At 37.0% G+C, this 25,394-nt stretch overlaps 1 protein-coding gene across 8 annotated transcripts in view; it reads left to right on the plus strand.

Annotated features, from left to right (window-relative positions):
• The window catches only part of ADAMTS20 (ADAM metallopeptidase with thrombospondin type 1 motif 20), a 198,200-nt gene that overhangs the window by 154,484 nt on the left and 18,322 nt on the right, over positions 1–25,394 (plus strand). For 7 of the 8 annotated variants that reach the window (XM_007106837.4, XM_028491432.2, XM_028491434.2 and 4 more), the window contains 8 exons: positions 5,367–5,540; positions 5,618–5,788; positions 12,881–13,081; positions 13,790–13,919; positions 14,361–14,455; positions 14,543–14,637; positions 15,186–15,319; positions 21,087–21,178. In XM_007106837.4, coding sequence (XP_007106899.2) covers positions 5,367–5,540; positions 5,618–5,788; positions 12,881–13,081; positions 13,790–13,919; positions 14,361–14,455; positions 14,543–14,637; positions 15,186–15,319; positions 21,087–21,178 — 1,092 coding nt within the window. The remainder of the gene's footprint in view (positions 1–5,366; positions 5,541–5,617; positions 5,789–12,880; positions 13,082–13,789; positions 13,920–14,360; positions 14,456–14,542; positions 14,638–15,185; positions 15,320–21,086; positions 21,179–25,394) is intronic. The other variant, XM_055085676.1, reaches the window with a different exon arrangement.

Below are 25,394 nucleotides of genomic sequence, written 5' to 3' on the forward strand. Positions count from 1 at the left end.
GTAGTTTTTATACTCAGAAAAAAAAAAAATCATCCAGAATTCTCACCTCCCCCTGATCATGGCAAACCTGCCGGACAGCTTAGAAAGATACTTGAAGAATCTCAGGCAACCCTATTGAATCTAGAGCCTCGTGATAGCAGCCACTTACTTGGTCCCTTTTTTCAGGGACCCATTATTTTCTTTGTAGTATTTTAAGATCAGAGCTGGAACCAAATGTGATATGAGTTCCAAAATCTCACAAGTCTACCGGCTAGTGCCCCCCTTTCCCAAAACACCTAATCTGAAAAAAAAATTTTTTAGAAAATATTTGCTAAATGTTGACACGGTTAAGTGATTTTGTATTTCTGTAATTCCATATTTTCTATATTTCCAAAATACATATATAAATCATATTTGATTTAAATATTTGATTTCAAATATAGTCATATTTGAAAAAATTGTGATGTATACATATATATCTTTTATAATCTAAAAAGATAGTAAATCTTAAGTCCCCACAGCCCCTGACCAAGATTGCAGAGCCTCTTCATCTTTACAGCCAGGTTAAGTGAGTTTTCTTCCAGGAAGACAGGCTGAGGCCGAGGTCAGAGAGGATGTCTTTTTGTTCTGGGGCTGGGTGAACTATGCTTCTCAATCTTTTCTAGCTAGTGCCAGCAATTCTGTTTTTGAATTTCTGTGCTGCCTGTTAACTCTCTTCCTTTATCATCTTTCTTGATACTTAAGATGGTCTATCTTTGAGTGGGCTGAGACGACTAATACGCTTTGGTTTGAGGCATGTGTCGAGAAACTTTTCAAGGCAAAAATATTTGTATCTCTGTAAGAAAAGTGAAAAAAATGGGAATAGGAAGGAAGCAGCAAGGGACAGTCACTTCCTAACACTGCTGAGAGACTTCTGTATTCTTCCCAACTGTAGGTATTATTCATTATGCAGATGAGGAAACAACAGCTTATAGGGGTTAAGTACTGAATAGCTTGTGCAGGTCACAGGCCAGGAGGTGATGGGGGCGGCGGGTGAGCATTTGAACACTTGTCTGAGTCTTTCCTATTGTAGTTGCTGTCATAATTATTTTATAGTTATCATTTTATATGAGCTCGTCTTTACACTTCCTTAGCAATGTCTTTTACTCCCTTAGCAATGTATCTCCCCTCTTACAAGGCACCTGAGGTCAACAATTGCAGAATGTCACTGGATGACACATAAAAATGCATTCAACAGAAACGTAATTTCTATGTTGTGTTGAGTTCATTACAGGCTTATTTATTATATAAAAAGTCTGTTGCATAAATTTAAGATATATATGGATTTTACATATCTTAGGAAAATAACTGAGGGTTTAATGGATCATGTATTGAATATGGTGTAGTTGCTTAAATCACTAGCAACATATTAGGCTACATTAATACATGAAGAGTGTTCAAAATTTTGCACTAATAAATTCTGGTCAGATTTTTGGAGCAGTACCTATTCTGAGACCCACACTGTAAGAAAAGTCTTGACAAAGTACCAAATCCCCAGAGAAGCACAATCGAATTGTTATAACTATTCTGTATCAGTTCCACTGTGTTCTGTTGCAAGTAGGAAAAGCACTGATTATTAGTGGCTTGAACTCAAAGTCATTTATTCTTTACATAACAAGACCAGAAGGTCACTAGATTTAAGTTTGATTCAGTAGCTCCACAATGGCAGGGTGCTGGATGGGCATTTCTGTGATTCTGTTGATCAACTCCTAATGGTCATAAAATAGCTGCTCCCTTTCCAGGCCTCACACCTTTATACTTTCTCACATGAAAGTAAGTATGTATTTGTTCTATGTTGATAAGGAGGACAGGTTCTAGACAGTGGGTAAAGTTTATGGAAGAATATTTCAGCTCAATATAGAAGAGTATTTGCTAAAACTGCAGAGTCACCCAAAAATGAAATGATTGCTTTCAGGATATAGTGAACTTACTCATAATGAGGCTGTGGAAGTATGGGTAGGTTTGATATTCATGGATTTCAGGATGGAAGAGGAATTGGAATTAGATATTCTTAGAGTCTTTTCTAACTCAAAATCCTGTACTACTGCTAATACTACTGCTACAGTATTGATGCATTTGAAATAAACTATAGTTACAAATAACTGACTATAATAAAATCAAAACCTTAATCCATTAACAAGAAATTATAAATAATGCATCAAGAAAGGACTTTACTATTACATTTTAAATAATTGTTTATTAAATAGCAGAGTGAGTTAGCCTTAATGAACCCATTTTGGCAATGCATGTTCTAACATTTCTTCATCTCTGCCCTAGAGTAGCTAAAACAGCTACAGTACCTGTGGATTGGCTAAAACTTACCTTCTCCACTTCCACTGTCAAGTTTTTAAAGCACCAGGCTATGCAGTGTTGTAGTACATGTACGCATGAGTAGGAAATTTGGCTGATTTTTCCTCTCTGAGTTAAATTATGCAGTGGTGTAATCAATCAATTATTTGTGTCATACTCGTAATGATAGACTCGCATTGCCTTCATATGAGTTACTTGGATTTTTAAAGAAAGATAAAATTTAACACGCTTATAAAAATGTGGTTCAATAAAGCTGTTGAATAAGGGTGACTACTCTAGAGTTACAGCTGTACCTTGGGAGGTCATTCTAATAAGTCGCTGGACGTAGCAGTGATTATCATATCTTCACAGCATCCGCAGCCCGGAAGAGGAGCTGATGGGCAAAGGCGATAAGTTAGGCTTTGGAAATGTTGGATTTGAGGTGCCTTTGACATATCTATGTAGAAAATACATGAAAAATTCCTTGTAAGTACATGAAAATATAAATGGAGAGCTCAGAATTATGATCAAGGCTGGAGAGAACAGATTTAGAAATTATTGGGACATAGAAGAAATTGCTCAGAAAGAGCTCAGAGGGTATAAAGAGAAGCAAGTTATAAAGACAACCCTGGGAGACACTAACGTTTAAAGGCTAAACAGAGAAAATAGAGTCAGTTAAGGACTACAAGAGGAGAGTACCTGGAACCAGAGGGGATTTCAATCACAGAGGCCAGAAAGACTCAACAGAATGTGGTCACTGGTGCTGAAGGTGTCAGTGAGATTAATTAAGAAAAGGCTTGAAAAGTGTCTCTTGGACTTGGCAGTTAGGGTTATCAATGACATGAGGCTAAGAAATACTTCATTTAATCAATGAATTCTCTCCTCTGTTCAAATCTGAAATCACATCAGTTTAGTCTCTTGTACTCTTATCTCTAAAAAATGCTGAAAAACAAAAGTTACTTGTGTTCTTCCAAGCAGTAGTCCAGTTTGGTTTTTTTTTTTTTTTCCTTTGAGGGTGAGGTCCATTATAGTAGCTCCCTATGGTGTCAGTGGATTCTTCTAAATGCATGCTGTGGTCAAAGAATCAGTCAGCCACTGTGGATTATTGAACTGTAGAAAATGATATTTATCTGAAAGAACTTCTTGCTAAATTATGTTTTGTGAAATTTTTTTTCAGGAATTTTTTTTCAGGTTTAGAAGTAGGAAGTTTTCCGAATATGGTTTATATTTGTGAAATTATTACTGGAAAATGTTTGCAGGCGCCTTATTGTATAGACTAAACATTTTCACCAGAGGTTCAGATAAGTTAAACTACATCCTGACATCTTAGTCTGCTTAATATTGTGCCCTGCACAAAATACACATTAAGTTATTATTATCTCCATACAAAGGAAACATGTCTTTTTTGTGAAAACATTCAATGAGTTGTCAAAATTCAACTGCTAAAGCATAAAATGAGGGTCAATATAAGTAAGCGATGTAGATATGCATAATATTCTTTGTAAGTTAAAAAAATATAAAATTCCTCTTTTAAGTCAGTGGTTGCCGCTTATACACACAAGACAGAAAACTAAATTTAAAGGTGCCACTAGAGTAAAATTGTTGCAAGAGTTTATAAGAGGAACTTGAGTCTAACAGGTGAACTAAGTTCGTAGCTTTTGTGGGCTTTAAGTGTTTTAAAAGTCATGGTGAAACCATATCCTGCAGAGACATATTTACTGTTAGAGAAAAAAGCAACCACTGACTCTGTGAATCCTGCAGAAATAGAGACCTTAATGAAAAACCTGAATTTTTACCCTTACACTGTCACAGTTGCAAACAGCCATGAGGCCCCATGTAACACTCAATATGACCTCCAATCCCTTCTGGAATAACAAAGAGTATAAAAACCAAGCTCACAAATTAAATAAATACCCTTAGACGTTCTCCCCACTTTTTTTTTTTTTTTTTTTTTTTTTTTTTTTTTTTTTGTGGTACACGGGCCTCTCACTGTTGTGGCCTCTCCCGTTGTGCAGCACAGGCTCCGGACGCACAGGCTCAGCGGCCATGGCTCACGGGCCCAGCCGCTCCGCGGCATGTGGGATCTTCCCGGACCGGGGTACGAACCCGTGTTGCCTGCATCGGCAGGCGGACTCTCAACCACTGCGCCACCAGGGAAGCCCTCTCCACTTTATTAATGCTGGCATCCAGCTCTTGGTTGTGGTTAGGCTCTGCTGTTTTATGGCTTGGCCTTGCGGAGTTGAGAAAGCCCTGAGAAGTTGCCAAGTCCTTCTCCATCCCGTGGAGGCAGCATGGGGAGAGCTCAAAGGCTGCAGTCAGAAAGAAGTGGGTTTAAACCTGCTTCGCCTCTGACTTCACGTAGCAGCTCAGGCAAATGACTTAACATCTCTTAGCTAAGTCCCGGGCCCTCAGCCCTGGTGCCTCCTTTGTAGAGCTGTTGTGAGGAATAAATGTGTGGGACATGTTCTGTGAAATTTTACAAATAACACAAAATCTTCTTTGTACAGATAAGTGAGAGGAGAGGCTAAGACAAGGTTGTCTAAGTAAACTATAAGCTTACACGATCAGTTTCCCAAAACACCTCTCCACTGAAGTATAATCACGAGTCAACAAATCAGCAAATGTTTGGATCCCCAAGCTGTAACAGGGACGGCAGGTATAAAGATGGATAGAACCCAAACTTGGAAATTATTGTTGCTTTGAGGGAGATTATGAATACAGCGTAATTTCAATATTTAAATAATGTTCAAAAGCAGTGTAGTAGTAGAATAGTTTGTGTGGTAAATTTTATAGATATTAAGTATGTTTTAAGTCAGAAGAGAGAGCTATCAATTCGGATGGAGTATCTGGTCATAGTTTCTACAAGACTTGAATAGGTATTGCAAAATAAAGAACATCTATTTGTATATTTGTATAGGTGCTCCAGACCAGGCAATGTTAAAAATACTTCTTGCGTGTATTTTCTATCTAATGCATGGTATAATTTTGCTCTACTTTGCGATTTTTACATAATTTGATATTTGTTAGTTAACTATTCCAATCGTTTGGCTTCTTCGTAGTGCTCTGTGACCTGTGGCTCTGGAGTTCAGCAAAGGGATGTGTACTGCAGACTGCGAGGCGTTGGTCGGGTGGCGGAAGAAAAGTGTGATCAGTCCACGCGGCCTTATTTTCAGAGACAATGTTGGCGTCAGGACTGCATACAGTACCATTGGGTGGCGGGAGAGTGGCTGGATGTGAGTATTGTCAAGTAAACTTTCAGACAACCCTTCAGTGAAAGAATGTGTTCTTCATTTAGTCATTGTATTTCTAGTGTTCAACATCATGTAAGAAAAGAGAGACACATCGGCAGGTGAAGTGCGTGGGTGCACAAAACATGCAAGTGAATGAAAGTTTCTGCGATCCTTCAACCAGACCTCTTGCAATCAGAAAGTGCAGAAACCCTCCCTGCAAGTATATTGTGGTAACGGGAGACTCATCACAGGTAAGGCAAAGAAAGGAAGTTGAGAATTTTCGCTCCTGGAAAGCACAGCTGAGTTTCAAATTTGACCCAGTTGAAACTGGGTCTAAATTTGAACATGCGAGCAGATGATGGTGTGCATATCAATCTAAGGGATAAAATCGCTGGCAGTTGGATGGTGCAAATAGAGTAATAGCGACATGTATGTTAAACTCTGGTGCAGTTCTGAAGCGGTGACAACTTTGAAACCGACTACCAGGGAAGGTTTGGCATCTGTCCCTGCATAGTTGGCTGCTTTAAAAAAATTTTCTCTTCCGGTTTTATTGAGATATAATTGACGCACAGCCCTGTATAAGTGTAAGGGGTACAGCATATATCTATCTCTATCATCCATGTATCTATCTATCTATCTATCTATCTATCTATCATCTATCGCTTCTTTATTCATCTATTTATGGAAACTTAGGTTGCTTCCATATCTTGAATGTTGTAATCAATACTGCAATAAATATTGGGGTGTATATATCTTTTTGAGTTAGTGTTTTTGTTTTCTTCAGGAAAATATCCAGAAGTGGAATTTTGCTGGATCATATGGTAATTCCCATTCACGATTTTTTGAGGAAATGCCATAATATTTTCCATAGTGGCTGTACCAATTTATACACCCACCAGCAGTGCAGGAGGGTTCCCTTTTCTCCATATCCTTGACAGCACTTGTTTGTTGTCTTCTTGATTATAGCCATTCTGACAGGTATGAGGTGATATCACAGTTTTTATTTGAAATTCCTTGATGATTAGTAACGTTGAGCATTTTTACATGTGTCTGTTGGCCATCTGTATGTCTTCCTTGGAAAAATATCTATTCAGATCCTCTGCCCATTTTTAAACTGAATTGTTTGCTTTTTCTGCATATTCAGTTGTGTGAGTTCTTTATATATTTTGGATATTAACCCCTTATCCGATATATCATTGCAAATATATTGTCCCATTCAGTAGGCTGTCTTTTCACTTTTTTGATAGTTTCCTTTGCTGTGCCAAAGGTTTTTGTTGTGATGTGGTCTCATTTGTTTGTTTTCGCTTTTGTTGCCCTTGCCTGAGGAGATGTATACAAGAAAATACTGCTAAGATTTGTGTGAAAGAGCGTATTACCTATGTTTTCTTCCAGGAGTTTTAGGGTTTCAGATCTTACATTTAAATCTTTAGTCATTTTGAGTTTATTTTTGTATATAGTGTAAGGAAATCATCCAGTTTTATTCTTTAGCACGTAGCTGTCGAGTTTTCCAAATGCCATTTATCAATGAGACTGTCTTTTCCCCATTGTATTTTCCTAGCTTTGTATTGTAGATAATTGACCATATAAGCATGAGTTTATTTCTGGGATCTCTGTTCTGTACCATTCAGCTATGTGTCTGTTTTTGTGCCAGTATCATACAGTTTTGATTACTATAGATTTATAATACAATTTGAAATCCAAGAGCATGGTAACTCCAGCTTTGGGGGTTTTTTTGAGTTTTTTTTGTTTGTTCTTTTTCTTAAGATTTCTTTGGCTATTCCAGGCCTTTTGTGGTTCCATTCAAATTTTTGGATTCTTTATTCTAATTCTGTGAAAAATGCCACTGGTATTTTGATAGGAATTGCATTAAATCTATAGATTGCTTTGGGTAGTGTGGACATTGTAACAATATTAATTCTTCCAATCCATGAGCATGGTGTATCTTTCCATTTACTTGTGTCATCTTCAATTCTTTCATCAATGTCTTATAGTTTGCAGAGTACAGGTCTTTCACCTCCTTGGTTAAATTTATTCCTAGGTATTTTATTCCTTTTGATGCAATTGTAAACGGAATGGTTTTTAAATTTTTTCTTTTAAATAGATAGTTTGTTGTTAGTGTATAGAAATGCAACAGATTTCTGTGTATTGATTTTGTATCCTACAACGTTAGTGAATTCATTCGTTAGTTCCAATAGTTTTTTGGCGGAATCTTTAGGGTTTTCTATATATAATATCATGTAATCTTCATATGGTTACAGTTTTGCTTCTTCCTTTCCAGTTTGAATGTCTTTTATCTCTTTTTCTTGTCTGACTGCTGTAGCTAGAACTTCCAAAACTATGTTGAATAAAAGTGGTGAGAGTGGGATCTTTGACTTTTTCTTGATCTTAGAGGAAGGCTTAGAGGAAAAGCTTTCAACTTGTCATCACTGAGTGTGATGTTAGCTGTGGGTTTGTCATATATAACCTTTATTATATTGAGGTATGTTCCCTGTACTATTGAAATAATCATATGATTTTTATCCTTCATTTTCTTAATAAGGTATATCATGTTGATTGATTTGTGGATATTGAACCATCCTTGCATCCCTGGACTAAATCCCGCTTGAATTTGGTTTGCTAATATTTTGTTGAGGATTTTTGCATCTATGTTCATCAGCGATATTGACCTGTATTTGTGTGTGTGTGTGTGTATGTGTGTGTGTGATATCTTTGTCCAGTTTTGGTATCAGGGTAATGCTGGCCTTGTAGAATGAATTTGGAAGTGTTCCTTCGTTGGCAATTTTTTAGAATATTTTGAGAAGGATAGGTGTTGACTTTTCTCTAAATTTTTGATAGAACTCCCCTGTGAAGCCACCAGGTCCTGGACTTTTGTTCGCTGGGAGTTTTTAAATCACAGTTTCAATTTCAGTGCATGTGATTGGTCTGTTCATATTTTCTATTTCTTCCTGGTTCAGTCTTTGGAGATTGAACATTTCTAGAAATTTATCCATGTCTTCTAGGTTGTCTAATTTGTGCATTTCTAGAAATTTATCCATGTCTTCTAGGTTATCTAATTAGTTGGCGTATAATTGTTTGCAGTAATCTTTTATGATCCTTGTATTTCTGTGGTGTCAGTTGTAACTTTTTCTCTTGCATTTTCACTTTCTTGATAGTGTCTTTTGTGCACAAATGTATTTAATTTTGATGAGGTCAAATTTATTTTTTCTGTTCACTTGTACTTTAGGTATCATTTCTAAGAAACTATTGCCCATCCAAGGTTACAAAGATTCACACTTATATTTTGTTCTAAGAATTTTATAATTTTAGCTGATACATTTAGGTCTGTAATCCACTTTGTATTAATTTTTGTATATGATGTGAAGTGGGGTCCAACTTTATCCTTTTGCATGTGGCTATCCAGATGTTCCAACACAATTTTTGGAAAAAACTGTTCTTTCCTCATTGAATTATCTGTTACTGAAGAGTTATTTTTGAACTCTGAATTCAGTTCCCTGATCTATGTGCCTATCCTTATATCGTTACCACATAGTCTTGGTCTTATAGTAAGGTAGTTTTATAGTAAGTTTTGAAATCAGGAAGTGTGAGAGAACCAATTTTGCTTTTCCTTTTCAAGATTATTTGCTTATGCTATGTCCCTTACATTCCTATATAAATTTTAGGATCAACTTGTCATATTCTGTGTAAACTCCAGCTAGGATTTTGTTAGAGATTACATTGAATCTTGAACAGTTTGGGGAATGTTGCCATCTTAATAGTGTCTTCCAATCTGTGAATTGACATGTCTTTCCATTTATTTAGGTCTTATTAATTTCTTTCAAGAATGCTTTATAGTTTATAGTTTTCATTGTACAAATCTTACACTTTTTTGGTTAATTTTGTTCCTAAAAATTTTATTTTTTATGCTCCTGAAAATGAAATTATACTCTTAACTTCATTTTCTGCTTGTCCATTCATAATGTATAGAGATAGAATTGATTTTTGTATGTTAAACACATTTATTGAGGCCAGTTCTTTTTTTGAGTGGATTACTTAGCATTTTCTGTATACAGAAGTATATCATTTGCAAATCCAGGTAGTTTTATTTCTTCCTTTAAATCTGGGTGCCTTTTACTTCATTTTCTTGCCTAGTTTCCCTGGCTAGAAACCCCAAAACAATGTTAGATAGAAGTGGTGAAAACAGATATCCTTCTCTTTAGAGGAAAACTTTCAATTTTCATAATTGAATAGGTTAGCTATGGATTTTTTTGTAGTTTCTCTTTATCATACCCTCCTATTCTTAATTTGCTTGGTGTTTGTATAATGAAAATGTGTTAGTTTGTCAAATGCTTTTTTTGCATCTATTGAGAGGCTCTTGTGGTCTTTATGAGTCTATTTGTATGATGTATTCCATTGATTGATTTCACATGTTGAAACAATGTTACATTCCTGGGATAAATCTTACTTTGTCATGGTGTATGATCCTTTTTATTTGCTTCTGGGATTGTTTTGCTAGGGTTTTGTTGAGGATTTTTACATCTATATTCATAAGAGATATTGGTCTCTAGTTTTTGTTCCTTGTTATGTCTGCCTAGTTTTGGTATGAGGGAAATATTGGCCTCTTATGACAAATTAGGAAGTGTTCTTTTCTATTCTATCTTTTGGAAGTGTTTTGGAGGGCGAGGGTGCTAATTCTTCTTTAAACTTTTGGGGGAATTCACCAATGAAGGCTCTGGTCTGGGTTTTTAATTGTGTGAAGTTTTTTGTTTATTAATTCCATCTCTTTACTTGTTATAGGTCTACATAGATTTCTATACACAGATTTCTACACAGGTTCTCGCATCTTCCCAGAGTTTGTTGTTACTGCTGTTTGTTGTTGTTTGTTTGTTTGTTCAGTGACTTTTCTGAACTAACTGTAAAGTCTGTATTCTTTGTCTCATGTGGTCACTAAAGTCTCTATTTGATTAGTTTTCAACTAATGACTGGATAGTGATTTCCTGAGATACTTGGAACCAGTAATCTCCAGTCTTTGCCAAGGGGCTCTGTGTGCATGTGTGGGCATCTTCAACACTAGATAGGCAGTTGACAACTCTTCCTTAACCTTAACTTCCTGCTTGAGCAGAGCCTTGACATCAGCCAGAAATGAAAGTGTACGTACTTCTCAGATATTTCCTAAGCTTGCACACAGCCCTAGACATGTGCACAACCTTATGTATGTCCATGGCCTTCTAGTTATCTATGACTCTGTTGGAGTTTTTAAAGCCCCTGTGGACATCTCCTTTCCCAGCTTTTCCTTTTAATCTTTTCTTGGTAGCCCACTGCTTGCCTGACTGTTATCCACTTCCTCTGGAAGCTGCAAAGTTAAACAATAGCTTTTAATTGTGTTCAAAAATGCCTCCAAGGAGAAGGCTTTTAGCACTGGGCAAGCGCTGGGTAAAGTCAAATAGAGACTTGCAAGTGAGGTCTTTCAGAAAATGACCAAACAGTTCAAATAATGACAGGTCTCTGGAAATGAGGCTTAGAAAGATGTCCAATCCCTCTGGTGGCTTCCATGCTTTTGTTTTTCACTATGTTCGCAGGGCTATTGATTTTCAATCCTCCTATAGAGCTGAAGAGGGGGAATGGGAATAGGGCAAACTAAAACACACAAAGCTCACTGTTCTTACTGAGATTTAGCCTTATTTCTTTAATAAATGCTTCCCGGATTGCTGCAAGCCTTTGGTTAATTTACAGAACTCTGAAAAAGTTGATTTTCACAACTTTTGTCAGTTTTCTCATTGCCTTTATAGAAGAGAACATTTTCAGATATCCTTGCTCTGCTGTTTTCACCGATGTCACTCACCCCTTGGGGTCTGCTTTGATAGATGGATATTTCTCCTCATCATAGGTTATATTTTCCTGCCTCTTTGCATGCCAGTTAATTTTTTATTGCATGCCAGGCATTATGAATTTTACTTTGTTGGCTACTGGATAGTTTTTATTTCTATACGTATATTTTGAGCTTTGTTCCAGAATGCAGTTATTTTGTCTGTAAGAAGTGTGAATTTTTTCTTGTCTTACTCTTAAGATTTTTTATGAGAGATCAGTGCATTGTTTAGTCTAGGGTTAGCTATTCCCCTCTACTGTGGCAAGACCCTTTTGAGTACTCTACCTATTGCTGCATGTATATAAGGTTTTCCAGTCTGAATGAAGGGAGCAGACACTATATTTGGTCCTGTGTGAGTGCCAGATACAGTGATTCATGTGTCATTTATTTATTTTAAAATACTTATTTATTTATTTATGTTGCACCAGGTCTTAGTTGAGGCACATGATATCTTTGTTGTGGCATGCGGGATCTTTAGTTGCGGCATATGGGATCTTTCAGTTGTGGCATGCGGACTTCTTAGTTGCAGCATGCGGACTTTTAGTTGTAGCATGCATGCGGGATCTAGTTCCCCGACCAGGGATTGAACCTGGGCCCCCTGAATGGGAGCACGGAGTCTTACCCCCTGGACCACCAGGGATGTCCCCATATGTCTTTTAATCGGTTCATCCCTTGGCCTCAGTTGGTGTCCTCACATGTTTGCACTAGTCAGAATTCTGCTGTCCCCTTGGGATCCCTTTCCTTGTTCCAAAACTTGGAAACTCTCTCAAGACACTAAGCTGGCAATTATAGGGTCACCTTGTTTGTTCCCATCTCCCAGGGATCACTGTCCTTTATTACCTAATGTCCAGTGTCTTAAGAGCCATTGTTTTATCAATACATATTTTGTTCAGGTGTTTTGTTGTTTTAGGTCAGATGGTAACTCTATTCCTTGTTACTCCTTTTTGTTGGAGTCAGAAATCTATTTGCCCATTTTTTTCTCTGGATTGTTAATTTATATCTAAATCACTTGCCTATTCTAGTCAAATGGTAGTACACATCACATTGTATGTATAGAGATAAATATATGCTAAACTTATATAGAGTTACAACAAGTACATTAAGACTAATAAATGTCCTTTATTTCAGGTAAGAACCCTTGATATGTTTCATTTCTCCAAAGCTCTGCTTATCAGGAGATAAATTTTCATTCAGTTAAGCTATTCTTTGTAGTGTGACCAAGAAAACAGAAAACAAACAAACGAACAAACAGAAAAATCATAGGCACTGCAACTAGACAGTCTATCCTGAATCTGGATCCTTTCCATCCTGGTACAACTCTGCGAAAGTTGCCTAATACCTCTGAACCTTTGTTTACCCATCTGTAAATAAGGCTAATAAATAGGACTGTTGTGGGGATACCATAACACAGTATATATTAAGCACCTAGAAAGTAGTGGTGCTTAACCCTGGTTAAGTTTAAGGGCATCTTCTTCTCCCTTCGTAACATTGTATTTTTCAGTGTGCAGGTAACTGTGGATTTAGTTACGGACAAAGGATTACATATTGCATTGAGATCCGATCTACTGAGAAATATAAGCTTCATGAACTGTGGCCTACAGACTATCAAGAATGCCCGGTGCTGCCTTCCCCTCAGGTTTACAAATGCAATTTTAGAACCTGTTTGCATATGGCCACTTGGAAAGTTGGAAAATGGAGCAAGGTCAGTATATAATTATGAATTTAAAATCTTCTGAATGAGACTTTCTAGTTGTGGGATGCCTAGTATTCTGCACTTCTAACGAGATATCAGAGTTGTCTCATACCCGTATTGTCTAACAATCACTTTATCAGTTATTTATCAGTTATCATCTCTTTTTCTATGTTTGCTATAACCTGCCTTAAGCAGGGATCATAACTAATACTTGTTTCTGTTCCTCAGAGAGCCTGGCACGGTGGCTTGCATTTTGAATAGATGCTTAAGCAATACTTATTGGTTAAGGGAAAAAGTAAATAAATCTAATGTATGAGTAATACAGGTTATTTGCACCATATTCCATTTCCAATTTAATTGATAGAAAGCAAGTAAATATTGCTTTGCAAACTTAGCATACAGTAATGAGTAAAAACTCAGTAGTCTGAATAACCACCATTAATTAATATTTATCAAGTGTTTACAATATACTGCTGAGCTAACTATACAAAATAAATGGAAAGAAGCCAGTAACTGAGAAAGAATAGATTCAGTTTCTTAAGGATTAGCCCCACCTGTGACTCTCTAGCTTCCAGATATTTTTGTGTCTGCAGTAATTCTTGCCATTATTGATCATCAGTTTGTTCCAAAAGGACCTAGTTTGAAAGGAGGAGATATGTATTTACTGGCCTTATTATCCATTATATACTTTACCTTCAAATTTTACTCTGTTCACAGTGCTCTGTGACTTGTGGAGTTGGGATAATGGAGAGAAGAGTGGAATGCATAGCTGACAATGGTTGGTCCAGTGACTTATGTTTAAAGAGTTTAAAACCAGATGCTCAAAAGAAATGTTATGTCCATGACTGTAAGTACTAGACTTCAAAAATCTAGAGCCTAAGCATTCCTAAGAAGTTTTAATTAAAATATGAAAATAGGGCTTCCCTGGTGGCGCAGTGGTTGAGAGTCCGCCTGCCGATGCAGGGGACACAGGTTCGCGCCCCGGTCCGGGAGGATCCCACATGCCGCCGAGCGGCTGGGCCCGTGAGCCGTGGCCGCTGAGCCTGCGCGTCCAGAGCCTGTGCTCCGCAACGGGAGAGGCCACAACAGTGAGAGGCCCGCGTACTGCAAAAAAACAAAAAACAAAACAAAAAAAATATGAAAATAAATATTTAGAGTAGTCATACACTCCACAAAATGAAAGGTCTGTTTTTTTCAGAGTATAACAATATTGGTGTAATTGAGTTAAATTCATGTTGTGTCTGTAATTTGTTCATTGTTGATAAGTTGTACTCACTTGTCCTTGAAGGTAAAACGTTTACCAGCTGTAAAGAAATCCAAGTGAAAAACAACATTACCAAGGATGGTGACTATTACCTTAACATTAAAGGAAGAATAATAAAGGTATTATGAAGACAGTTCCTATTTGATTTTAACATTGACTGTTGACATTGAACAAAGCTTTTCTAGATCTTTGCATTTTCTCTTTAGATCTATTGTGCTGGCATGCACTTGCAGAACCCCAAGGAATATATATCATTGGTCAAAGGTGAAGAAGACAACTTTTCTGAAGTGTATGGCTTTAGGTACATGCTGTGTTTTGCCTTATCTGTGCATTTTTATGGTCCTTCAAGAGAATTAGAAGTTCCAGAGCTCAGAGTGGTTCTTGAATAGCTCCCAGTGGGACAAGTAATTTAGGAACAGGTGGACATATTAGGACCTAAGCCAGATGTTGTCCATGCCTGTTCAATAATAAATATTTGGGCATTAACATGTACTCACAGAGAGACTGACTAAGAAGGATACTATGGGTGAGCAGTGAGACAACAGGGGAGGGAAGAATTTAAGACCTCTGTGTATTTTCATAGAAATCAAATTAATTCCAGTAACAAAAGCTAGGAGAACTACAGCTGAATTATTTTTTCACAAACTGGTCTTGAATTTCCCATTGATCATTTTGTATTTCTTTGACACTTAACATGTTGAGTGATTTTTACTTCTTTCACATTTAACTTGTTGACCCTAAAATATTGAAGAGTGTGTCTTTTACCTTCCCACTTCCAAAGTTTACCATTTATCTGCATTATGGTCTAATAACGGTATCTAATACTAAAGTATTTTAATGTTGTTACAGACTGCAAAATCCATATGAGTGTCCTTTTAATGGAAGCAGGAGGCAAGACTGTGAGTGTAAAAATGACTGCTTGGCTGCTGGACACACTGTTTTCAGCAAAATAAGAATTGATCTTAATTCCATGCAAATTAAAAGTAAGTGCTGAATCTCTATTTGTAAAATGAAAAGTATCTGTTTGCTAACGCAAGTCTAACAATATACTATATGGTATATGTGGTAGCTAGTGTATAGAGAAAGGCCTAGCATTGTACAATAATTACTTAGAATTCTTTTTAAAAAGTTATTAGCTACATAGTTCCAGTGCAATGATACGGACCATGGGAACCCTTAATAAAAATGTAGTGGTAATGACACTGTCATTAGTAAAGATAGTAAGGATACTGTCATAGTAAAGATCCTGCCCTTCCAAGATATAACCATCTACCTTAAAATCCTCAATTACATTAAAAATAAGGAAGTTAATATCCTCAATGTAGTTGTATAAGCTTTTTTGTAAGGACTTAAAGTAATAATTAACATTAGTTTCAGGTGACAGTTTGTCTAATATTTTCTTATACTTTATATCATTTGATCTTTTTAACAGCCCTATATTAGATAAGGCAAAATTTCATCACATTGTTGCAAGTGATGAAATTAAGATTCACTTATAGAATTAAGTGATTGGCCCAGTTCATACAATAAGTTACTGGCATTGTAGGGAGATAAAGTCCCACTCACAGATCCCAGATTATGGACCTGCTGCCTTTCTAGGAAGTAATTTATAGTACAGTCAAGTTAAAGTAAATATACTTTATGAAACCTAACATACACTGAGCATCAGGCAGTCTGCCCTCCTGAAAATTACATAGTGACATGAAATGCAAAGAAGTTCATTTCAGAAGCAGAAACTCTAAATCACAATTGAATCACCAGTGCCTAGCACAGTACCCAAACCACAAAAAGAAACAAAACAATGTTTGTTGAGACAGTGAATGCATGAATACATAATCTCTAAATCAGTCATATGATGGTGAACTATTATTGTCAGTAATAGTGGCTACCATTTACTGAACACCCACAATTACTGCAGTGGGGAGGTGTTATAATGCTTTGGTTATGATCATAGGCTCTGGAGTTAGATTGCTGGGTGTAAATTCTCTGCATCCAATTACCAGTCATGTGACCTTGGGCATCTCTCTCTTCAAGCCTAAATTCCCTCATCTCTAAAATAAGATGCCTCTCAGGTTTTTTTCTTTCTTTTTTTCTTCTTTCTTTCCTTTTTTTTTCTTTTTTTTTTTTTTGGTTAGGATTAAGAGATAATACTTGTAACATATCTAGTAAATGCCTTGCAAGTAGTAGGTGTTCTATAAACAATGGTTATTATTTAATAATATATGTTGTGTCAGCATTGCTGAGTACATAATGGGCATTTGGGAACTTATTTGCTGTTTAGTAAGCTTTTATCTTTCATTAATTTATCAAACCTGCCATTTTGCCAGGCATTGGACTGGGCTCTGAAGATGCAATGTTAAATGTATACATTTTCCACTTGCTCTCTCTTTTCCTTCCTCATACTTGTGTGCCAAAACCCCAGTCTTGATTAAATTAAACCTTTCACCTACTCTGCACTTGCACCATGAATCTTGCATGTGGCAAGTAATATACAGCCCTCCTGACTGATCTTACTTTAAATGCATGACTCCTGAGCTTGCACAGACCCTGGTCCATTCCTCCCCAACTCTTCTCAGTGTCTGACTCACAGCTTCTCCTCTGGCTTCAAACGTCTAAATTTTCTAATACCTCTACTCCAGTCACTCATTGCCGATGACCTAAACCTTGACCTATAGACTTTGCCTTCTCTCCTGGTCACTGTGGATGAACTATTTCTGCTGCCATCTAAGGCAACCCTTTCTACTTGTGCTCTGAGCTCCTTGCTTTGTACCAACTCAGGACCGTTATTTCAGCAAACTTTCCTTTTTCTCTTACATCACCAATTCTTCTTCCATTTCTTTAACTCCAATGACAAATTCTTGATTTTCATTTCACTTGATCCATCAGCAATCTTTGGTTTCCAGGACTTCTCACTCTCATCATTTGGCTCCTGTCTTGGTCACTCTTTCTCCCATCTTTCTCACTGTTTCTCAACTTGGCTAGTTACTCTTCATCGTATACAATACTGAGTATTGAAGAACTTCAGGACTCAGTCATTCCCTTAAGGATCTCTTTCAACTTACAGATTTCAAATACCATCTATTAAATGACAGTCCCAAATGTATATCTCTAATTCAGATTGCTGCTCTGAATTCCAAGATTCAACTCCCTACTCCGCATATACACATGAATGTCTAATATGCGTCTGACAATGTATCCAAGACTGAACTTTCTTTTTTTTTTAAATTGGAGTATAATTGCTTTGCCATGTTGTGTTAGTTTCTGCTGTACAATGAAGTGAATCAGAGATATGTGTACATATATCCCCTCCCTCTTGGACCTCCCTCCCATCCCCCCACCCCACCCATCTAGGTCATCACAGAGCACTGAGCTGAGTTTCCTGTGCTTTATAGCAGGTTCCCGCTAGCTATCTATTTTACACATGGTAGTGCATATATGTCATTCCTAATCCCACAATTTGTCCCACCTCCCTTTCCCCCACTGCATCCAAATGTTCAATCTGCGTCTCTATTCCTGCCCTGAAAATAGGTTCATCTGTACCCTTTTTCTAGATTCTACATATATGCGTTAATATACGATATTTGTTTTTCTCTTTCTGACTTACTTCACTCTGTATGACAGACTCTAGGTCCATTCACATCTCTACAAAGGAACCAGTCCTTCTACCCGAATTTTTACCATTTCAGTAAATGGCAACTATCAACTTCTAGTTACTCTTGCTAAAACATAACAATGTCTTTAACTCCACCCTTTATCTCACACCTACATGCCATCCATCATCAAGTTCTCTCAGGTGAATCTTTAACATACATGCTGCTATGCATTGTATTGTGTCCTGCATAATTCATATGATGAAGCCCTAATCCCCAATGTGACAGTGTTTGGTCCTGGGGAGATAATTAGGTCTAGATTAGTTCATGAGGGTGGGGCCATAATTGTAAGATGAATGCCCTTATTAAAAAAAGAGGAAAAGACACCAGGACTCTCTTTCTCTGCCATGTGAGGACACAGAAAGAAAACGATCTCCAAGCCAGGAAGGGGGGCTCTCACCAGAACTTGACCGTGTTTGCACCTGCACTTCTTTGGTTTAAGCCCTCCAGTCTGTGCTAGTTTGTTAGGGCAGCTTGAGCTAAGACACATGCAAAATCCCACTTTGACATTATCTCATTTGCTATCACCGTGGGCCAAGTCCATATCATTTTTTTCACCTGGATTCTTATACTTACTGACTGGTATTCCTGTTTAGTCTGGTAGCACTCAGGTTCCTTTTCACCTTTTCCCCAACTCCTAACCTAGATTCTCTTCTCAATAGAGAATCCAGAGTGATCCCTTAAAACGTAAGCCATGTCTTGTCTTATACATTATCTCATTTCATCTTTTTAATAACCCCAACCTCTGCTCAAAACTCTCCAAACATCTCCCATCTAACTCATAACAGAATTAAAAATCCTGCCGATGGTCAATAAAACTCAATAAGACCTTCCCACCTCCATTACCTTTCTGCTCCTTCCCCCCCACACTCCTCCCTTGCACGGTCTGGTTCAGACACATTTGTCCCTTTGTTGTTTCTTGAATACATCAAGCATGCCCTCCACCACTCCTTAAGGCTTTTGCACTTTCTGTTCTATCTGCCTAGAATGATTATCTGTCGGGTTTACCCCTCAGTTTCTTTCTGGCCTCTGCTTAAATACACCTTCCCAATAAGTTCATCCTGGACCCTCTCCACTCCTAAACCACCTTCCTTCTCATTCTTTTCCTGCTTTATTTTTTATTTTTTTCTATAGCAATGATCACCTATAACATATGATAGTATCTACTCTATTACTTGTTTCTCTCTGGTAGCACTCAGGTTCCATCGGCCCCTATGTCATCCACTACTGTGCTCTTACAGTACTTATAATAATGCCCAATACGCAATAGGTTCTAAATAAATATTTGCTGAATAAAAGTCAACTTTCCTCAAGAAGCTATCTTAAGGAAATCTTGAAGACAAATTTGAATTAACCAAAGTGAGGAGAAGGAGTTTCAGGAGGAGACATCGTGAACACAGCATGAAATGGTGAAGCACTTTGGTTCCACTGGAGAATAAGGAGTAGTCCAGTTTTGTCTAAGCATAAATGGAATGGAGGTAGGGGGATAGCAGCTTATTAGAGAAGTTCCCAGAAAGGAGATCATGAAGAACAATGTGTACTAAACTATACAACTGAATTTATCTTTTAAGTTATGGGGACCTTTGGGGTAAAAGTATAAGCAGGGGAGGGAACAGGCTCAGTTGGAGAGAGAACAAATTGTATCCATGAAGATATTTAGGAAGCTAATATAATAGTTCAGATAGAAGGTGATAAGGACCTAAATTAGGGACTTGGTTCAGAATAGAGAACCTGAGAGAAATATTAAAGACGTACACTCTATGATTTTCCAACAGATGGAATATGGGGATTTGTGGCATGGAATATTTAGAAAGAGTTCCAAAATAACTGGGTAGATGCTGATATAGTTCAATGAGATGAGAAATATAGCAGGGGGAATATGTTTGGAGGAAAAGATAATGCATTTAGCTTTGGCTATGTTAAGCGAGAGCTATCTGTGGGTTATCCAGGGAATGATGGAGGAGATAGTAGCAAAGGCTGATTTGAAAATTGTGTCACTTTGCCCAGCCTAACCCTAAGTACCATGCATAAGCAGTGGTGTGTGGATAAATGTTTAACAACCAGCTCTTAGCAATCAGGAAAAAAAAAGTTTGATTTGTAGGTTTTGCCAGTTTCCATGGGGTATATATTCCCACCATGGCCAATTTTAAGCTACCAACATGAGCTCATTATGCATGGAGTTGGGAAGAGACACACACAATTGGTTCTTATGATTTGGTACAAGCTGACTCTGGCACGCCACGGAAGGCCTGCTGGCTTTGGAAGCTGCTCTTGGAGATATGATAAATATTTCCAGAAATGCTACCTTTGGGGATTGCCTCTAGGGGACTGGCGTCATCATGAGGGCATGCAGTGATCCTACAGTCCTCCTGAAAGATATTTGAAACAACATTAGCAGAGGTGAGAGCCACCGACTGCATGAGCATTAGTTGGGATGTTATTTAAGTGATTCAAGCATGAATAAGTGATTGGACCAGCTAACCTTTAAGGTTCCTCCCAACCTATTTTTGAGCCAATGACTCTTTCTTTCTGATACTTTATATGGAATCCCCAGCATTGTTGCCAGTCAAGAAATTTTGCTACCAGCGTTAGCAAAAGTAAGATTAGAAAGAATGAAATAGTAATATAAGAAATCAAAGAAAATGGCACACTTTTTAACCTTCGTGTTTTTGAATTCTCTAAATGAATTGATATGCATACTCTCTATAAGCACCTATATGTTGCTTTATCATAATTTATCTTTAAATAATGTTTTTTCCTCTGTAATTTTGCTCCTTGATGCCACTTTATCTATTTTAGATATTCACTATGATGTAAAATATGATAGAGCATTTATTTAGCTTTTAAAACATCTGGATTAGTTACAGATGTCCCTGTCATATTTTAGGGCAATTTATGAGGTGAACGTTTTTATATTAAATAAAAATTTGAGAGCCTGATCTATATTATGTACTACAATTGTGCAACATTTTTGCTTAAAATTTTGGATTAGTTATATGAATGTATTTAAGAATGTAATATGAAGACTGCATGTTTTGCAATGAAGATGTGAAAACATACAGTGTCTCAGTGCTAAAGAGTTTCATTTACTATTTTCTAGCTACAGACCTTCTTTTTGCCCAGACAGTATTTGGAAACGCAGTTCCATTTGCCACAGCTGGAGATTGCTATAGTGCTGCCAGATGCCCACAGGTATTTCATAGTTGATTATTTTTTCTCACTGAGTAAAGTTAATACTGTTTCTCTTCATTCACTTTCTTGACCAAAATACTGCAAGAAACATAAGTAAATAGAAAATGCAAACTTCTGACATGAAATTTATTTCAAAGTTTATAGATAAACTTTGGAGGAAAAGCATCTTTGCCAGTACTGGGTTTGTTTGAAGGGTGTAATAATAAGAATTTTAAATTGTTTAGATCCTGTTTCTCCTTCTATGATGCTTTATCACTTTCAATCTTTCAACTTAGTCCATAGAAATGAATGGACATAAGTTACAAGGTAAAGGAATAGATCACAAACATGTGACTTTCATACACTGCTGCTAACATCATTTATATTAGCTGTCTGGGCCTGTAACATTCTCAGAATAACTTTCTATTACTTGTAAAATAATACATTTCCATGTCTTTATTCTTGTTTTTATCCTTTCTTTCACAGAGTTCTCTTTGCACACCCTTTTATGTCATCTTTGAGCTTTCCAGTACAAAATGTGCTTCCTAGAAGAAATTTGCTATATCATTTTTTTAACATAGGATTTTATAAAGTCTGTGTGAGAAACATTTTTTATGATAAGATACAGAGACATAAGCTAGGTGAATATACCATTATTAGGTAGATTTATAGATTAATGAAAAATCCTGCCCAGGAAATAGTAATTATAATAACGATTTCATTTTGAAGAGAACTAGCTAAAGGGTTTGCCATAGCCCTCTCTTCTAAGAATTTCTCATTCACAGTTTTCATCCTATGACATGGAAAGTATGCTTATGCTAAAAAGAGAGGGCATTTTTTTGTATTAGAGAAGGACACTTAAAGGAGTTCAAAAGACACTAGAACTACAGGCTGAAATGAATATGAAAAAAGTTAACTGGAATAAATATATAAATCTTAGGTCCAGAAATGCAAGTAGAACCTGGCAATGTCATATAAAAAGACCTAGGTGTTTTATTCAACCACCATGAGTTCAATATAACTAGTGTAGACCAAGTAGTAATTTCTTTTTTCTTTTTCATTTTTTTCATATTGTGTTATTTTTTTTGTCTGGCATAATACATGGATTATTTTCCTCTTCATGGAACAAAATGTGATACCACATTTCTTTACAATTAAATTAAGGCTAAAGAGCAACAAAGACATTATGGTTCATATGATGCATTGGAAACGTATTGTCTATGCTCCACTTGAGCAGAGGGTAGAATGCCTTTACTTTGTTACTTTATGAAATGCCAGGTTTTCAGGGCAAATCCTATTAGGGGTTTTAGTTCCTGCGTGATATTTTGCTTTCTTCTCTGCCAGCTGCCACTGCATTGGAGATGCCTCGGGATTGTTCAGCCCATGGTTGGACTTGATTTAGAAATTAAAACTACCAAATTGGGGAACTGTGTCCATTCATTCTTTCTCATCTATTTATCCATCCAATATCTATCATATCTATAATAAGCTTATTATAATCATCTGCTTACTTGTCATTTCCCTCCACTAGTCTGTAAGCATCTGGTGAAACTGGTTCCTAGGTATATCTTCAATGCCTGATGTATTTACTGACTAAACAGTAAATATTTATTCAGTGTTTGAACTCTCAATGAGCTTTTACTCTAGGAGAGAAGATAAGACATGTAAATTTAAAAAAAGAATATGTTGGGTTGGGTGTGTGTTGGGGGGCAGAAGAGATTTATTGGAATTTTGAAGATAGAGATCCTAAATAGTACACTCATTAATGTTTTGGGGGGAAGTGATCTATCTACCGACCATCTATTTCTCCATCTACCTATCTAGTTACTTAGGTAGCACTTTAGTTCTTTATTCATAAGCCATAAACAAACCAAGCAAATCAATTGTTTTTTGTTTGTTTGTTTGTTTGTTTTGTTACTCACATCACTCTGTTATTGGTCAAATCAGTCATACAATCAACTGGGTCATTCCGTCATTAGATGACTTGAATAATATATATATATATATTTTTATACAGCAGGTTCTTATTAGTCATCAATTGTATACACATCAGTGTATACATGTCAATCCCAATCGCCCAATTCATCAACACCACCACCCCCAACCCCCTGCCGCTTTCCCCCCTTGGTGTCCATACGTTTGTTCTCTACATCTGTGTCTCAATTTCTGCCCTGCAAACCGGTTCATCTGTACCATTTTTCTAGGTTCCTTGTTTGTTTGTTTTTTGTGCGGTATGTGGGCCTGTCACTGACTGCAGTGGCCTCTCCCGTTGCGGAGCACAGGCTCTGGACATGCAGGCTCAGCGGCCATGGCTCACGGGCCCAGCTGCTCCGTGGCATGTGGGATCCTCCCAGACCAGGGCACGAACCCGTGTCCCCTGCATCGGCAGGTTGACTCTCAACCACTGAGCCGCCAGGGAAGCCCCTGTTGGAAAATTTTTAATCACAGTTTCAATTTCATTGCTTGTGATTGGTCTGTTCAAATTTTCTATGTCTTCCTGGTTCAGTCTTGGGAAGTTATACCTTTCTAAGAATTTGTCCATTTCTTCCAGGTTGTCCATTTTATTGGCATAGAGTTGCTTGTAGTAGTCTCTTTGGATGCTTTGTATTTCTGCGGTGTCTGTTGTAACTTCTCCTTTTTCATTTCTAATTTTATTGATTTGAGTCCTCTCCCTCTTTTTCTTGATGAGTCTGGCTAATGTTTTATCAATTTTGTTTATCTCTCAAAGAACCAGCTTTTAGTTTTATCGATCTTTGCTATTGTTTGTTTCTATTTCATTTATTTCTGCTCTGATATTTATGATTTCCTTCCTTCTAACTTTGGGTTTTGTTTGTTCTTCTTTCTCTAGTTCCTTTAGGGGTAAGGTTAGATTGTTTATTCGAGATTTTTCTTATTTCTTGAGGTAGGCTTGTATAGCTATAAACTTCCCTCTTAGAACTGCTTTTGCTGCAACCCATAAATTTTGGATCATCGTGTTTCCATTGTCATTTGTCTCTAGGTATTTTTTGAGTTCCTCTTTGATTTCTTCAGTGATCTCTTGGTTATTTATCTCTACCTATTTTTTGATTTCCTCTTTGATTTCTTCAGTGATCTCTTGGTTGTTTAGTAAGGTGTTGTTTAGCCTCCATGTGTTTGTGTTATTTACGTTTTTTTCCCTGTAATTCTTTTGTAATCTCATAGCATTGTGGTCCGAAAAGATGCTTGATATGATTTCAATTTTCTTAAATTTACTGAGGCGTGATTTGTGACCCAAGATGTGATCTATCCTGGAGAATGTTCTGTGCGCACTTGAAAAGAAAGTGTAATCTGCTGGTTTTGGATGGAATGTCCTATAAATATCAATTAAATCTATCTGGTCTATTGTGTAACTTAAAGCTTCTGTTTCCTTATTTATTTTCATTTTGGATGATCTGTTGATTGGTGTAAGTGAGGTTTAAATTCCCCCACTTATTTTCTTACTGTCGATTTCCTCTTTTATAGCTGTTAGCAGTTGCCTTATGTATTGAGGTGCTCCTATATTGGGTGCATACATATTTATAATTGTTATATCTTCTTCTTGGATTGATCCTCTGATCATTATGTAGTGTCCTTCCTTGTCTCTTGTAACATTCTGTATTTTAAAGTCTATTTTATCTTATATGAGTATTGCTACTCCACCTTACTTTTGATTTCCATTTGCATGGGATATCTTTTTTCATCCCCTCACTTTCAGTCTGAATGTGTCCCTAGGTCTGAAGTGGGTCTCTTGTAGACAGCATATAGATGGGTCTTGTTTTTGTATCCCTTCAGCAAACTTGTGTCTTTTGGTTGGAGCCTTTAATCCATTCACATTTAGGGTTATTACCGATATGTATGTTCCTATTACCATTTTCTTAATTGTTTTGGGATTGTTTTCATAGGTCCTTTTCTTCTCTGTGTTTCCCACTTAGAGAAGTTCCTTCAGCATTTGTTGTAGAGCTGTTTTGGTCGTGCTGAATTCTCTTAGCTTTTGCTTGCCTGTAAAGCTTTCGATTTCTCCATCAAATATGAATGAGATCCTTGCTGGGTAGAGTAATCTTGGTTGTAGGTTCTTTCCTTTTATCATTTTAAGTATATCATGCCACTCCCTTCTGGCTTGTAGAGTTTGTGCTGAGAAATCAGCTGTTAACCTTATGGGAGTTCCCTTGTATGTTATTTTTCATTTTTCCCATACTACTTTTTTTTTTTTTTTTTTTTTTTTTTTTTGCAGTACGCAGGC

This window comes from Physeter macrocephalus, chromosome 6 (genome assembly GCF_002837175.3).
Source record: "Physeter macrocephalus isolate SW-GA chromosome 6, ASM283717v5, whole genome shotgun sequence".
Taxonomy (NCBI): Eukaryota; Metazoa; Chordata; class Mammalia; order Artiodactyla; family Physeteridae; genus Physeter; species Physeter macrocephalus.